The 16,525-nt window shown below is 45.2% G+C and overlaps 2 protein-coding genes and 1 long non-coding RNA gene across 7 annotated transcripts in view; 2 read left to right on the top strand and 1 right to left on the bottom strand.

Moving 5' to 3' along the window:
* The window catches only part of Tubgcp4 (tubulin gamma complex associated protein 4), a 46,032-nt gene extending 44,235 nt beyond the window's left edge, over positions 1–1,797 (top strand). The window contains exon 18 of the mRNA XM_010624827.3: positions 247–1,797. Within this exon, the coding sequence (XP_010623129.1) occupies positions 247–259 (13 nt within the window). The 3' untranslated portion in view covers positions 260–1,797. The remainder of the gene's footprint in view (positions 1–246) is intronic.
* A 29-nt stretch (positions 1,798–1,826) lies between these two features.
* The window catches only part of Tp53bp1 (tumor protein p53 binding protein 1), a 70,894-nt gene continuing 56,195 nt past the window's right edge, over positions 1,827–16,525 (bottom strand). For all 5 annotated transcript variants that reach the window (XM_010624825.3, XM_010624826.3, XM_033764966.1 and 2 more), the window contains 10 exons: positions 14,925–15,196; positions 14,199–14,348; positions 13,497–13,927; positions 10,508–10,699; positions 9,904–10,119; positions 7,666–7,881; positions 3,873–3,967; positions 3,120–3,319; positions 2,406–2,551; positions 1,827–2,033 (listed from right to left, as the gene is read on the bottom strand). In XM_010624825.3, coding sequence (XP_010623127.1) covers positions 1,846–2,033; positions 2,406–2,551; positions 3,120–3,319; positions 3,873–3,967; positions 7,666–7,881; positions 9,904–10,119; positions 10,508–10,699; positions 13,497–13,927; positions 14,199–14,348; positions 14,925–15,196 — 2,106 coding nt within the window. In that variant the 3' untranslated portion in view covers positions 1,827–1,845. The remainder of the gene's footprint in view (positions 2,034–2,405; positions 2,552–3,119; positions 3,320–3,872; positions 3,968–7,665; positions 7,882–9,903; positions 10,120–10,507; positions 10,700–13,496; positions 13,928–14,198; positions 14,349–14,924; positions 15,197–16,525) is intronic.
* On the top strand, positions 9,143–12,009 carry LOC117286529. The gene is made up of 3 exons (XR_004517707.1): positions 9,143–9,772; positions 10,304–10,358; positions 11,503–12,009. It is a non-coding gene; the product is annotated as an uncharacterized LOC117286529 (long non-coding RNA).

Genomic DNA, 16,525 nt, shown 5'->3' with positions numbered 1-16,525 from the left:
CTTCTGACTCAAAACTTTTAAAACATCTCGATTCAGTGGCCGTTGCTTCTCAGAGGTCTGTGTTACTTCCTTTCATAAAAGCATTTTATTGCCCTCCCTCCTGTCTCTAAAATGTCCCCAAACACATTTTTTTCTGTGACTTTAGCAGGAATGTTAAGGTAACATTATGTAGGTAATGATTTGTTTCTTTAAAGACAATCTTGGAAAAGTGTGGTACTTAATGAGGCTCTTTTTTTTCTTTTGTAGTTTTGGGATATGAAAATTTCTGCTTCCATAAACTGATAAAACAGTCAGTTCCACCACTTCCCACGTTTATAACAGAAGATTCACAACACTTACCCACTCACCAAACACCGCTGTCTGATGAGAAGGCTCTGCCCTTTCTCTTGGAAGCAACCTAGAGGTATAAACCCTTCCCATCATTCCCATATGGTAGGTGACTGCCCCACTTCTGGGAGGGTTCTTAACTTGCCAGCCAAGGAGGGTGTGTGGTGTCATCCACTGTCCCTCTACTGGCCTTGCAAGAACTCTGCTTCTTCACCCTGAAACATCTGCTGGATGTGTTCATTTATACAGCAGTAGTTTTATTAAGCATTTACTATATGCCTTGGTACAATTCAAGGTGTGGGAGATACAGCAGTAAACAGATCAGAAAGTTAAATATTTTGTAATTGACATGTAGAAAAGAAATTATAAACAATTTAACTGCTGGATATCACCAAGACAGACACAGGAAAATAGCCTTTCCCTCTTTTAACTTTATACCTACACAGATTATTTTTCCTCCTCAAAAATGTACGAAAGTCTCCTACCCTTAAGGATCTTCAGAACTGAATCTGAAGAATTTGGTCGGTAAGCCCCAATTCTTTTAGACAAGTAAAAGGGCAGCTCTACCTAATGAGAATATAAAGCAGTTCCCTAAAAGAAAAAAATCATTAGTGTCAGTGTAGACAAAATAAATATTCATTGAACTCCCTCAAATTAGAAAAAAACACAAGTTCTGGCCTTAGTTTGTAGTAAATGAACCTGGTCTTCATCTTCTAGAGCACACTGTGAAACCCTTCATCCCCACTACAGCTGTCAACTAAAGATGAACTTCCACTAGAGCAGGGCTTGGCAGCCGTCACCTGCTGTGAGATGGCCACACTCCACTCTCCTAGCCCATGACTGCACACAGACTAGATGGCCCACAAAACCTAACATCTTTACTGCCTGTCTCTAGAGGAGAGGGTATACAGGGGCAGGGAAGGAAGAGCTTCCGGCTGCTATGATGGCAACAGTCGTAGTGGGTCTCCGAGTGGAGTGTTCCAGTCACTCCACTGACGGCTGCTGGTCCCTTCGCTTTCTCCTGAGCATGGGGGAAACAACAGGTCAGCTGTCCAGAGTGAACTCTGCTCAGAGGGAAGTGACACCTTTTTAGCAGGAACTGACAGCTGTCCCACTCCACTTTGGGCCTAATAGTCTGGTCCCTTGCCTATTTTAAAATCAAGTTTTTGGAACCACAGCATTTTAAAGAGCCTGGATAACTTTTTGACAATGGTGCCAAAACAGAGTTCACTGCCAAATTTTTATTTTCCTTGGCCAACTGTCCTAAAGTGAACAAACCTATGAGACTTTCAGAGAAAGTCCTGTTTGTTTGTTGAGGTCAAGCTCAAAGAAACAGATGAAGAAATCCCAGTTACTACAACCAAAGAGATTCAACATTTATTTTATCATAAAAGTCCAGCAAATAAAACTATATACAAGATCCATGCAAAGAATCCAGTTACACACGACACATTTAAAACCTGGTTAAAACACAATCTCCACAATAGTAGGGAATAAAACCAGAAAGACCAAATATCTTTAGTGAGAAACATAGTTGTGTTTGTATTTTGGATGCTGCTTGAATCCAATTCTCTCCCCAACAATGAGGCACTGGATCACCCACTCTTGAGACACCACAGGCAGCTGCAATGCTTCAGCACACTTCAGCACGGAGGCTGGGCACGAGGGGTCTGTCACCACCACGTCAAACACCCCTAGAGCAATATCTGCAGGGAGCAGGGAAAGGAATGAGGAGAGGACGCTTAATTCAGCCCTCCATTACAAAGATAGTGTTGCTTTCTTGCCACAGTATACTACTTTGCCCAGACTAAGACCCCCATTACATCAAGCACAACTGAAAGTAAAAAGGTGATTGCTAGATGGCAACCATGTAGAAAAGCTTAAGTACACCACTGAAATCCAGTAAAATGTGAACAGCCCACTGCTTCACTCACAGCCACTCACCTCCTGACAGTGGGACTCTTACACGTATGGGCAAGGTCCACCTGTCAGGACTGACCTGTGCACGAGCCTGAGAGCTACAGGTCTAAGGACGTCCCTGGGACAGTGACAAAAGCACACACACTGCACACAGGTACCTTTGTTATGGGCACTGGAATGGTGCTGCTTCACAGAGGCTGCGCCCCCTGTCATGAGGATCTCAGACCAGAGCTCCAGGAAGTTCTGCTGCTGATCCGACACTAAGAGTACCTTCAGATTCTGGAAAGGGTTTTCCCGGGGTTGCCTGTGAGGAAGTCAGAGACAAGGCCCTCTGGAACTGGAAAGGACATGCAAGTAACATTCTATACAGCAAACAGCCCTTACACAAAGGATCTCAAGTGTATGAAAATACTTTCAAAGCTGAGCCCCGTGTCAGGGCCACGCCTTCCTTCCCCTTCTTGTGAGTGAGGCGAATTCTCTGGGATCCCTGCCTTCTGCTGTACCATTTGGACTTCCACGTTTGTCCAGGGACTGGGAATAATCCAAATTGTGTTACTGAGGTTTGTTTTTTCTTTTTCTTTTTAAATGCTTGCTTGCAACTTAGCTCCCTATACTTACAGGTTGGGGCTACTGAATCTACATATAAATCCTCACACATTTTCAAAAGATTCCCTCCTAATATGGAAATAAACTTTGAAATAAAGTAAATGAACTTTTGAAATCATTTCAAACCCACTCAAATTCTGTGGCTTCTAGAGACACTGCAGTTTCTAGAAACACGTTTTTTTTAAAATGCTCTCATTTAGAGTCTCCTTCCAAAAGCTCACTGTCCTCTGCCTTGTTTGGCTTTGAATGGACTCCTGAATACTCACCAGTCGAGAATTCTCTGCTCCTCAAGGCTGTACCCAGCTGGCAACAGATAATTACGGTAGTTCTGGAGCTGGTTAGCATGGCAACTGTCATGGACCCAGACATGAGACACACAAGGGATCCCACTGGCAAGGCACAGGAAGTACTTCCGGGTCCGGCAGTGCTGATCAGCAATGAGAAGACACTGGTAGGCCGTGTTACACTGGAAGAAGAGGCACAGAGCCAGTGGGTCTGGTGATGTCTGGAAAGTTCGTGAATAGCAGTCCTAGTGAACTTGAGGGGCATATCCAAAACATGAGTGAGTCTGTCCTTGTGCCCTAGATGTTTTTCTCACTGAAAGCCCCAGACCAGGAGTGGCGAACCGTTTCAGAGCTTTCAGTGATACAAACAGCCTCCTGTGGCACACAAGCCATAGGTTTGCCACCTCTGCCCTAGGCATTTTCTGACTCACAGCTTTTGGAGGGCCTGAGTCTGCAAGGGACAACCAAAGCCATGTACTCAGCATTTCAGGCTAAGACTGCATAGGAATTTCTACTAAACATAAATTTCAGTCTGCTTTTGTCCCAGCAGCAGAACCACAGCCATAACTAACTCAGTTCTGATGGCTCTTCCTGTTTTCATATAACAGTTTTTCTAACCATTCCCAGGCTCCTGAAACCTCTGGCTACTTTATCTTAAACTCTCAAGACTCTCTGGGCAGAAAGTAGGTTTTTCTCATTGCCACACAAGGTAGCTGCACAAAACAAGTGCCTCACCTGGGCTTCATTGAAATCTTCAAGGATATAGCCAGCTCCTGCTCGAAGCTGGGATTCTGTGTACTGCTTGTTGAAAGGAGGAATTTCTAAAAACTCTATTTAAAAAAAAAAAAGATAAAAATATGAGTTGGGTTCCTCTCCTTCACGCCTCCATCTTCCCCCTTTCCACCCATCTCCATGGCAGTGTGTTCCAGACAGGTCTAGGGTTTCCTCGGCTTAGAAAGAAATCTTGAGGCCACAAGAAGGGACAAGAGCAGGAACTGAAAAGATGAGGATGGAAGGCAGGTCCTATACCTGAATATACCAATGGTTCCCACATATATCCCTTTCCCAGGGATATAGCCCCTACCTACCATCAAGAAGTTCTGCTAAGGCCAGGGATTTAGCTCAGTGGTTCTGCTACCTGCCTCGCAATGCAAGGACCCAAGTTCGATTCCCGGTACCACAAAAAAAAAAAGTTCTGCTAAGTCTACCCTGAATCTTTCCTGGTGCCAACCAAACCCTGTTCCTCTACTTCTGCCTTCTGTGGAGGAGAGGAATGACTAAAAAAATCACTTTAAAAAAAAAAATAAGCCTCCAAATTTCCTCTTTAGCCTTTTTGTACCCCTGTATACTAGAACTTTGATAAACCAGAATACACAAAGTACAGTTTTTAAAATGTAACTACGATTACCATCTACCTTTGCTGTTCCTGAAGGGACTCAGGACACAGAGCACCGTGACTTCTGGTCTTGAGGGAAAAGACCAGATGAGGCTAAAACTGTAATGACCCTAGGCAGCAAGAAATTGCTTCTTTGATCAAATACCTAATTTGAGCTTCTTTTCTTTCATCTGCTCATCTCATATTAACACATTTTTTTAAAAAGTCATCAGAGATTTTAAAGAGGCATTCTGGGAAATTAAGCTCTAATTAAAGCTTTATCACAAAAAGCCCAATGCAAGCACATAAAGTTTCATGCCAGGCCCCCTCCCCTTTCCCTCACCCATGGGGAAGCATCAAGCCCTGGCAGAGATGCCCTGCAGTGCCCTCCCTTCCTGCTATGCAGGGGCAGTGAAGGCCAGTCCCAGGTCTTGGCTGACTAACTTAGGTATGATGTGGCCAGCCTGTTCACCTGTATTCCTTTATTCTTGATTTAAAATTCTCCACATTCTCAAACACCTAAACTAGAAACTCTTATTACATGGTTATAAAATTCAGAATTCAACATTCTCACAGGATCCTTTTGGTACAATGGTACCTTGGTTCACAAATTTTATTCTATGATTCTGGAAAAGATGGCCATGTGGAATTTGCAAATGGAAGCAAAATTCTGCTGACCACTTCTGTCTGCAAACTAAATTGTTCACTGTTTAAACAGAAGCATTTGTAAACCAAGGCATTACAGTATTTCAGTGTATGACTTCATGATCTTCAGGACCGAGACTGCTGAGTTCCTGGTTCTTTATTCTCAGGATTTCTACTGTAAATCTGCTTAATCCAGGATTATTCCTAGTGCTCATCTATTTAATTTCAATTTCCAGTAACAATTCCTTAAGCAGTTCATTTCTCAATGTAGTTTAGATTCAGTTTTCTTTTTTTTTTGGTACCGGGAATTGAACTCGGGTCCTTGCACTTGTGAGGCAGGTGACAAAACCACCGAGCCAAATCCCTGGCCCTAGATTCAGTTTTCTTGAGTTCTGAGTATGAGTGCTCTGCTCAGCTGAAGGCTACCATCAATAGGTTTTTAGATGGAAGAAGAAGGTACTAACAAACCCAGCTCCAGAGCCAGTCCTGTGTCTGACACCAAGACTGGGCACCACATTCCTGACTCTGCAATAAACAAAGTCTCCTAAGCTGGACTTAACACATCTTACCGTCCTCTTGTAAACTGGCATCTAAGAATTCCCATCTATCTGTAACATCTACAGAGTTTCTTTTTGTTACCAAGGATAGAACTCCGGCCCTTGTGTTTGCAAAGCAGGCGGTGGCACCACTGAGCTAAATCCATGTCCCTAAACAGTTTCTTAGAAAGTAAATCAGCAGAGGATTGTTTTAGTACAGATGTCTTCAGTCTTGAGATGGAAAAGCCCCTAAGCATTCTCACACCAAAATTATCAACTCTGCAGTGTGCAAGGATGGAGGGACCAACATAAGTACATGTTTTGGGCTGGGTGTGGTGGTACATGCCTGTAATCCCAGCACTCGGGAGGCTGAGGCAGAAGGATCGCTGAGTTCAAAACTAGCCTGGGCGACATAGTGAGTTCCAGGTCAGTATCGACCACATAGTGAGACCCTGTCTCTAAATAAATAAATAAAGTGTACATGTGTCGTGTAAGCACACTTCCTATCAAAACCTGGGCGGATCTCTTAAAACAAATCTGTCCAAAATCCTCATTTATTTCTTGTGAATAGAGTTTATGAGGTCTCACAAGCACATAGATCTTTCAGAAAATGAAAAACAGCTTGCCTCTCATGCCACAGTCAGCTTTTTGACTACACCATAGTGCTGGTTTTGGGAAGCCTGGCAGTTAGAGAAGATGAAGGCAAAAGAAAGCAGGGCCATCGATACTTGTTTCGACACCATTATATATATTCCTCCACGAAATCTTCAAGGGAGGCCCCACACGTTTATGATTAAAGTGAACTGAGGAACTCCTCACATACACTGCTGGTCTCCCATTATGCCTGTCTGAGTTCTGTTGATAAACCAGGCTTTGTTCCCAGCACAAGGAGCCCTCACAAACCCACGTGCATTTCCACCACTTCCACAGCTCACCTCCCTGAGCCATAGCATCTCCCCTGCTGCACCTCCACACAGCAGTGATCTTCATTCTTGACTGTGTCCTTGGGCACATCCCTACACGGCTGCTGCTGGGGAGAGGTGCTGGCTAATCAGGAAAGCTATCCACGGCCCTGAAACGCCTACCTTATCATCACTGGTGCTAATTTATGACAGCCACCTTCACCAATTTCAATTCCCTCCTGCAAAATGACATCAGTCAGCATCCCTCCATCTGACCCTGTGGCCTTGAAAGACATATCACAATATTACTGTCACCCACTTAGTGTATTTATTTGTATCTGCTCGTGCACACCTAGATCACCTACTTTTCAAACCAATGAGCTCAATTTCACCCTTAGCACATCAGTCCTCAAGACACAAAGTAACAAAGAAACGCAATTATATAGATTGAGCTTAAGGTTGATGAGAGGTAAAAGTTAAAGCAGCGTATAAATTAATTGTCTCAAATCACCATGAGGCATTGTGCACCCCACGTTCCATCCTACATTTGACTGTCAGAGTGTGAAGCTCAGCTTCCATGTGGGTATCCCCAATACTAGTTACCCCTGAAATGCAAATGGTGAAGACAGCAGGGCATCCAGCAGCCTGGGTGACGTGGATGGAAGACTACTGGGCTCTAAACTTCAACTCTACCACTACTGTGGACCACTACTTTCTCAGCTAATTTCCTCCTATATAAAATGAATGACAAAAATCCTTCTCCCACATGCCTACCAGGATTGTTTTTTTGTTTTAGTTTTTGTTTTTTGGTACCTGGGATTGAACTCAGGACGTTTTGCTTGTGAGGCAAGTGGCGGAACCACTGAGCTAAATCCCCAGCCCTACCAGAATTGTTTTGAGGAACCACTGACTAAGGAATTCTGTGAAAAAAGTCTATAAACCAGGAAGTCAAACTAATTTTTACTTCCTTGTCCAAGATCCCAGGTGCTCCTTCCTAGGACAGCTCATACAGTGAATGGAAAGGAAGAAAATATATACATGTCAGCTGTGAGGGCTTCTTAGGGCCTTACCTTCCTCCTCCTCACTGCTGCCAGTAGGGAGATCTGGTAGTTTGGAGCGGCTGGCTAACTTGTCGCTTGTTGTGGCCATGGTGAGGAGAAAAGCATAACCCAGAAATAAAGTCTTGTTGAGGGGCAAAGGTCCCCTCTGCTCTTCCAGGACAGAGGGGTCTACTGTGTAGTCTCCGCTCTCACAGGGGCTCATGAATTCTCCTGCCCCAACCGCACCTGAGACAGACAAAACATGGTAACCAGAGCAATGATGACCATTCTCTGGACAAAGGCCCTCCCACCTGATAGAGAGAAGCACAGGCCATATCCTGATGAGCTTGTCTGAGCTAACACCCAAAGACCATTACCATGGGCAATCACTGGACATAGCCAATGCCCCAGAACCAAATCACAATGAAGAGAAATTTTATAATTTGAATTTTTACAGTCATAATAATATACATTTTCATAAATGAAAATCAACTAGTATTGCATTTATTCATTTATTTGACTGATTGATTGATTGATTGTGGTACCGGGGATTGAACTCGGGCTTGTGCTTGCGAGGCAGGTGGTGGAACCACTGAGCCCATTTATTTATTGAGACAGGGTCTCACTATGTAGTTGAGACTGCCCTGGAACTCACTATGTAGCCCAGGCTGGTCTCGAATTTGCAGCGATCCTCTGCCTCAGCCTGCCAAGTGCTGGGATTAGAGGTATGCGCCACCACGCCCTGCTACTATTGCTTTTTATAGCCAAACCCAATACTTCCAATACTTCCAAAACTTTCACATCTGAAGAGGTGAAAAGGTAAAAGTAGCAGCGATCCTCTGCCTCAGCCTCCCAAGTGCTGGGATTAGAGGTATGCGCCACCACGCCCTGCTACTATTGCTTTTTATAGCCAAACCCAATACTTCCAATACTTCCAAAACTTTCACATCTGAAGAGGTGAAAAGGTAAAAGTGAAAAGTGGAAATCTTCAGGCCACTCTTGCTGCCCAGTGCTTGGGTTTCCCCCGGGATATATGATATTTTGAAGGAGTCTTTTAAAAATAAACAAATAAACAAAAACACAGTCCCCCTCCCCCCAAAAGTGAACTTTTATTACCAGGAAGTGTAATGGGGAGATTCCCCACCTCACCTCTGACCTTCTTCATAGGAATGGTGCAGAGAATACTTGGTAATCAAGTGCTTTTATGTAGAGACCACACCACATCAAAATACCTTGCCTCAGCTGTCTCGGGTTCCAACACCTGAGGAGGTAAGTGACCCAGCAAGTCCAGAACTCCCAGAACACCCATGCCAGAAGTGCCCCAGTGAGTCCTTGAAAAGAAAAACAGGTACCTGACCTGGAGAAGCTGAATCATGGGTTCGCTAGGAGGCTAAGATGACAGCCAGGTCACGCATGCCTCCCTACAACAAAACCAGCAGCAAAAGAACAGTCCCAGAGGCAGAGTGATGGTTATGTGTGCACAGCTGGACTCCCAAGTCAAGGCTGAGTCTAATCTTGGCTTGCTTTGTCACCTTGGGAAAGTTAAACGGCATTTCTGTGCCTCCGATTCCTCAATTGGAAAACAAGGTCTAGCACCTGTACGCCAAGAGCTCATACATGACATAGCATGTATGCAGCAGTCAGGCGGAATGCCTCACACTCTAAATGCACAGTAAATACAGCAAACACTGCAGCGACGAGAATACACAGCCCACACAGCAAACAAAAGGACTCTAGTGCTAGAACTTAGTCACAGCAGCTCATCAGCATTGAGGCACTGAGTGAGGACTTTGCCTCCATCTCCAGAACCCAGAGCAGCTGGGTCTGGGTCATGGTACAGTCGATAAACAATGGGCCGCCTCCCCTAACACTGGGCAAGAGCAACTGGAAAGGGGCTGACTGGAAGATCATGAGGCGAGGGAGACACAGGCTAAAGCACAGCCTTTCACAAGGAAGCCTGAGAAAGCCAGGAGACCACAGATGGGGCAGACAAGACACGATGTATGCATTTTGATTCTTCTGAAAATTCAGCCCACCCTTCTCTCCTACAGCCTACACAAGAATCAGTGAGAGTGAACAAGCCATGGTCTATCCAACCCTGCTAGACTGCTCAGAGGACAAGAGGTCCGGAGTTGAGGTAAACTGAGTGCTGCCCATGGCTTAGGGGACAGGACAGAGGCGCTATCGTTATGTATTAGACTTCATCTTCCCAAGAGCCGACCCTTTGTTCTGCCACAGTCTAAAGAGGAAAGGGAAGGAAGCACTCACCGGGCTTCACAGTGGCGGACTTTCGCCCTCGCTTGGCAGGGGACCGGTCCTCTTCTGAAGTGACCAGTTTTCTTTTGCCTGATGGAACTCCCACGGAGGCCCGAGGACTTTCTGTGACCTTCCGGGTGGGGGTCGTGCTGCTGCTGCTGGAGGCGGCAGGCGTGGCGGGGGAGCTGATGTTACTGCGCCGCTTCCGCTTACCTTCGACCAGATTGTCTGTGGTACAAAGTCAGAGTTTGGTCAAATCAGTAGATTGGTCTGAGGCCCCAAACTCCAAAACGTTGGACAGAGCCTGACAGGACTTTCCTCCCATCTCCCAGAGGGGCACAAAGTCTCATTTTCAGGCCATGTCTCATGTCCCAATCTTTGTCATAACCAAGATGTGTCTGGTCCACTACAGAACTGGGGAGACCAGAGAAACCCTGCAGACTCTCTGTGATCCAGGGAGGAAACAGGTAAGTCAGTAGCATAGGAAGTCACAGTTTACTTTCTGAGAAGCCACAAAGAGGAGTGAGAGCTGGGGAAACCTCACTGGTGGCTCTACAGATGTCCCCCTCAAATGCAGAGAGGCCCACAGGTACCGCTCACACAGTAGAGGTCTTACCTAAGCTGATGTCTGCCGCCTTTGTGAGGGGTGTCACTGCCTCGTATGGACCAAGCCCATACTGCTCTCTCAGTCTGTTTCCTTGCTCCAAAGACAGGATGACAGCCATTCGCTTATACCACTTCCTTTGGCCTTCTTTCTCAATGCTGTAGTACAGCTCCCCAGACTCCTTCCTATGCCCTTTCACCACTCCTGGGAATAAAAACATAAAAGCCTGCTGTTGTTTTAGGATGTGTAGCACCCACTCTGCAAAGCAGGCCAGAGTCAGGGAGCTCAGAGATCCAACAGTGGACTGCACATTAGGATTTAACAGGGCCAGGGATTTGGCTCAGTGGTGCTGCCACCTGCCTCAGAAGCACAAGGTCCCAAGTTCGATATGAGGTACCAAAAAAAAAAAGGATTTAACAATTCAGGGTGTCAATTCCAAATGGTAACATTCAGGACACATATAGCTACTACTACTCTGGGATTGGGACAAGAATGGTTCCCCGGTAGGGGGCAGTATTTAATGATAAAATAACTTAAAGCTTCCTGAGACCAGCCTTACAGACAGTATTTCAAAGGGTTGCCTTGAAGTGACACAGCATAGGTCCTCTGGAGGCCACACAGCAGGACTGAGTTAAGAGGCAGGTAAAGAATGACGTCAAGAAGGGTCGGGGATTTAGCTCAGTGATTCCACCACCAGCCTTGCAAGCTCAAGGACACAAGTTTGATCCCTGGTACCAGAAAAAATTTTAAAAACTGACGTCAAGGGCCAGGGATTTAGCTCAGTGGTGCTGCCGCCTGCCTCACAAGCACAAGCGCAAGAATCTGAGTTTGATCCCTGGTATGGAAAAAAAAAAGAATGACATCATTCTAAGAAAGAGGACATGTATATGGATGTTTGTTGTGTAACAAAATCAGAATAGCTAGAGCAAAGAAAGGGGAACAAAAAAGATCTTGTTCTTTTGCTAATCTACCCTATTATCTCCTTCCCTACTTCTGCTCTGATTCAGAACCTGAAGATAAGGCCTTGATGTTCCAGGAACACAAGATGGGATCTAAAGGAAACTGGGCTAGAATTCAGCAGACCTGAGCCTCAGCATAAATTTGCTAAGCAATCTTGGCAAGATTGTGAAAGAAAATACTTTTTATTTCCCTGTATTAATCAATAAACAATTTACAGCATGCACACAATACACACAACATAACGAGGCATTACTAGTCACACTTTTTTCCATTCATCTTGACTACTTGCTTGTGCCCAAGTGAAGAAGTAACACACATCAGATACCTCACTAAGGAAAAAGAGTACAGAGGAGAAACCAGGCACTGGTTTTTTGCTGTCACACAATCAATCCCTTTCCCTCTGCTTGTGCACCCCTACTTACATCTCTATCGCCAAACTACATCACATAGTCTACCTCAGAAGGACAAGAAACCTGTGGTCACAAAACATTAATTAAAAGCTACTAGAACTTTTAGAAAGAGTATGGTGCTGATGGTAGTAGATGACCTAAGTAGAACACAGAATCTCTGCCCTGGAATACTGAACTGTCTGGCTCGAAGGGCCCAATGTGGACCTCTAAGAGTGGCTTTATCCGTGAGTGAAAAATGAACTCACTTGGTACAAAGTGTGAATACCAGGTCATAAAAGACCCACTCCGTGTGCTGCTCCCCTGGATGCCACAAAGCTGAGGGTGTCATCCAGACTATTTAACAGACTCCTTGGGGAATTCCACACATTCAGACGCCTCACAACTGCAACTGAGGGCTGAGGATTTAGTTCAGTGGTTCCAGCACCTGCTTTGCAAGCACAAGGATCCGAATTTGATCCCCAGTACAAAAAAAAAAAAAAAAAAAAAGAAAAACATGCTTATCCCTGATGTCCCAATCCATGTTCAAAAAAATCCCCAGAAAGGATGACAAATGACAAAATACAAATAGGTATTTTCAAATATGCTCAAAGAAAGGAGAGAATAGTCAAAGAACTAACACAGGGCACAATAAAAACAAGCAAAATCCCTCACCAATATCAGTAGTGGCTTCTACACAAAAATAAGGAAAGCACTGTTCTTCCAACTGGAAAGCAGTGGCTGTCAGATACGCAAACAGCACTAACCACAGCTCTGCCCACACTGCAGTCCCTCTGTGTCCATCACACTCCTACAGCCATCAAAGCACGAAGCAAGTTAAGTCAGTGAAAAAGAACAGAATGCATAAGGGAAAATACTAACTTTTTTTTATTTTGGTACAGGGGATCGAGCTCAGGTCCTTGAACTAAATCCCTGGCCCAACACTAACATTGAAAATAGAGAAATATGGCAAACACCACCTTGACCATCAATCATCAAAGACGACCTGTAACTCAAATGCCTTCTTCAGGCCCCACTGAGATATGGGAAGGGCACTGCACCTCTGTGGTATTCTTATTAAAAAATCCTCACTCTAATCCAACAAGACATTCAACAAACCCAAACTGAGGAACACTGTATGGGTATCTGACCATATTTCTCACAACTGTCAAGGACAAAAACTGTCAGAGTCACAAAAAACAAATTGCCACAATCAGACCAAACCAGAAAAGCAGGATGACTAAGTGTAATGTGGGGTCTGGATCAGAGCCTGAAACAGAAAAAGAGAAATTCAGTGAAATCTAAATCCTGTCTGGAGTTAATCTTAAGGAATTGATGTGGTTTCTTGTTTCTGACAAACTAAGATGCTAAGAATAGGGAAAACGGGGTGAGGTGTACACAGGAACTCCCAGTACTAGAAGCATTCTGTACACTGCAAATATTCTCTAAGTCTAATGTTATTCTGAAATAAAAAGTTTATCCAAAAATAAGCAGCAAATTAAAAAGATAGTGGGAAAAAAAAAAAAAATCCCGTGGCAAGAGTAACCAATGTGATAGAAATGGCATGACTTGAGTATGGAGGGACGTTTGGTAGTAGCCGGCAGAGCGGTGTTGACCGCCCCAGACTGTGACTCTCAGCACTGTTTCCTTATTACCTGCACTGAAATACTCGTCCTCCGAGAGCGCGGTCACCTCAGTGTCCAGCGGGATGGGGTCACACAGGAGAATGTCTTTGCCCAGCACATCACACTCGTACCCATCATCAAAAAGCAACTTGTACTTCCCAGCTCCCACATCTCGTGTGATTTTCCCAGAGTAAAAATAGCCATTGGATGACCATTTGGCTACAACACGGAGCCCTACGAAGCTGTTCCCTGGAGAGGAAGTGTCTAAGCCATCTGAGGAGCCAGCAGCAGCCTGGAAAGGTATCTCTGGAGAGTCGCTACGACGCAGAGCACCCGCGCCCACATCTGCTCTTCTGGTAGTGTCTGGTACTCGGGGCAAAATTCGGGTGAAGGATTTGTCATCTGGCGACATGCTGGGTGAAATGTCCTCTATGCCCAGTGGGCCAGGTAAAACTGCTTCTCTACAGAGAGGGAATAAACAGAAAGCAATAAGAATGAGACGACAGAGGTGCATACCTACCCATTTTCCCCCTTTTGTCCATGTGTCTCTTTACAGTTCTTCATTAACCCCATCACAGGCCCCGCTCTGACCTCTGCCTGCCCCCCAGTCATATGGGGCCCTCTTCTCCCTCCTGACACCCATCATATATTCTCCACTTCCATCTCCTCTCTCTACTCCCCTTATTTCTGAACAAGTCATGGGCTGCACATTATCTCGTATAAGCTGGGTACCTGGTTCCAGTGGTCCGAGAAGGCGGACGGCCCCTTCGCCCACGCCCTCGAGGTGTTCCTGGCGCCTTCCCTCCCTGTCTGACGCCAAGGCCTGCATCACCATCCTCCTCACACACTGGCGCCCCTGTCTGATTGATTCCTTTCCTAGGACTAGAGAACAAACACAGGTTAGTTTGATGGCCCCTGCTGCTGGATCCTTTCCCCCCAGGGCCCTCTGACTACATGCCAGGCTACATGTGCTCAGCCTACAGGGCAATGGAATGGGAGGGTACGTCAAAGGCATCTTTTTGTATGAAAGACCATTTCCTCCCGACATAGCTTCCTACCGCTGCCCTCAAGTTCAGCCCACCCATTTCGGCCCTCTACTTCAACTTCTGAAATAGCTACAAAAAATAGCTAAAAGATACATTGATTTGGGGCCACCACCCCAAACCTCCTGCACTCCCAAGAGAAATATACATATATCACAGACTACTGGGACTATAGGAACATGTGCCCAGCATTCCCAAAGTCCCCTCGCCCGTTTTTTGTACAATTTTTCAGGGGATCCTCTGACAACACAGGGTTCCTAACACAGCAACCCCAACCAGGAGAGGAACAAATGAGGGAGGGGGGCTGCTTAACCTGGATGAGAAAAGGTATCCCTTCACTCCCCATTCGGTGTGATATTAAAATCTCAGCAACCCTGTCCCCTGCTGTGGCTCTCTCTGGAGACCCTGTCTGCACCTCAGTTTTCCTGGGCCTCCTCTGGAACTGGGTAAAGCAAAATCTGTGGGTTCTGTCCCGCTGGTTTTCCCTTTGAGTGGTCCGGCTCCTCTCCCTGAGCTGCCACTGCTGTGCAAGGCCGAGAGACTTGTCCCACTTGACGTGCGGTGCAAGCTGGATGCCTTGGAAGAGAAGGAGCTGATATCCCCCAGATCACCTGAGGAACCCCCCATCTGTGAAGGGGACACTTCAGTCTCACATTCCTGACACTCCACAATTGGCTCTTCAGTCTCCTGTGGAACAAATGGGTAAAGAAGCTAAATCACATTAACATGTTAAAGTGATGGCTGGAAAATTCTAGAGATGACACAAACATTTTAACTCAGAAAGGTGGGAATCAGGGGGGAACTTTCTAGAACAATGGAAATGTTCCACACTTACTTTGAACAGTAGTTAGCATAAAAGTACAAAAGTCCCGAAATCCCAGATATGTGGGAAGCTAAGGCAGAAAGACTGCAAGTTTGAGGCCAGCCTGGGCAACACAGTAAGACAGCTGACCCTTTCTTAAAAAATTAAAGTAAGAAAAAGTCAAAATCTGCTAAACTGAACACTGGGGATATATGATACCTCAATAAAAAGTAAAGATGATAGTAAAAGATTGAGAAGAGAGAAACTTCTATACCAAGCTAGGTTGAATTATCTTTACACTGGGCATGTTCACAACCTTTGGCTGTCAGCAAGGACTCTAACCCAGAAGACTCTAACCCTGTCTAAGAAAAGCAGGGTAGGGAGGCAGGTAAGTGATTAGGAGAAATGGTGATTAGGAGCCTTCTGGTACTTCATTTACAGTGGGCAGCATTACATACCTTATGATATTAGTTACTTTATATTGCCCTTCAGTAAGTGATCAAGAAAATAGAAAATTATAGGCAAAAACAGACTAAATATTGCTATTTGGAAAAATGAAGGCCAAAAAGGTAGTAAAGTATGAGAGTTTCCAGCATGTATAGAAATAAAACATCGAAGGGCTTCCTCTCACATGTTACCCTTTAATGGGTTGGTTGTGGCTGCCTGGAGCTCAGTTTTAAGAAGCTGTCAGAGGCCAAAACTCCGGGCTTAGTGGGGAAAATTCTAGAGCCAACTAGCCAACACTTGAAATTCCAACAGTCCCCAAAATCCACAATGTTGTCTCTATTTCTTTTTCTTCAATGAATCCCAGACACCCTGGTATATTTCACAACCCCAGTAGCTCTCTTTAGTCAACATCCAAATCTTCACAATAGTTTGCTTTTGCAGGCTCCCCAGCTCCGGCTGCTACCAAATCACTATTCCCTCAAACTATGCTCTTCCCTTCCTTCATCATTACCACTGACACCCCCCTCAATCAGTCTCATGCATGCAGAACTTAACCCCTGGTTCACACCCTTCCTGCTGTCCCTACCCCTGCACTGTCAGTGGCTGATATTTATTAGGTGATTTATTCAGCAACTTCCAAGTCTCCTGAGCTAATTACCAATAAGATTTTCCTCTAAATGACTTCAGCCTCATTTCCAAGGTCACTACTATACCTCTCCAAAGTATCCATCATAAAGGTACCACTCTCCAGTCCCCTTCCCTTAGCA

The sequence above is a fragment of the Fukomys damarensis genome, unplaced genomic scaffold, assembly GCF_012274545.1.
Source record: "Fukomys damarensis isolate Sample0158 unplaced genomic scaffold, DMR_v1.0_HiC HiC_scaffold_17, whole genome shotgun sequence".
Classification (NCBI taxonomy): domain Eukaryota; kingdom Metazoa; phylum Chordata; class Mammalia; order Rodentia; family Bathyergidae; genus Fukomys; species Fukomys damarensis.
Note: the sequence above shows the minus strand (reverse complement) of the source record. Positions and strands in the feature narration are given on the sequence as shown.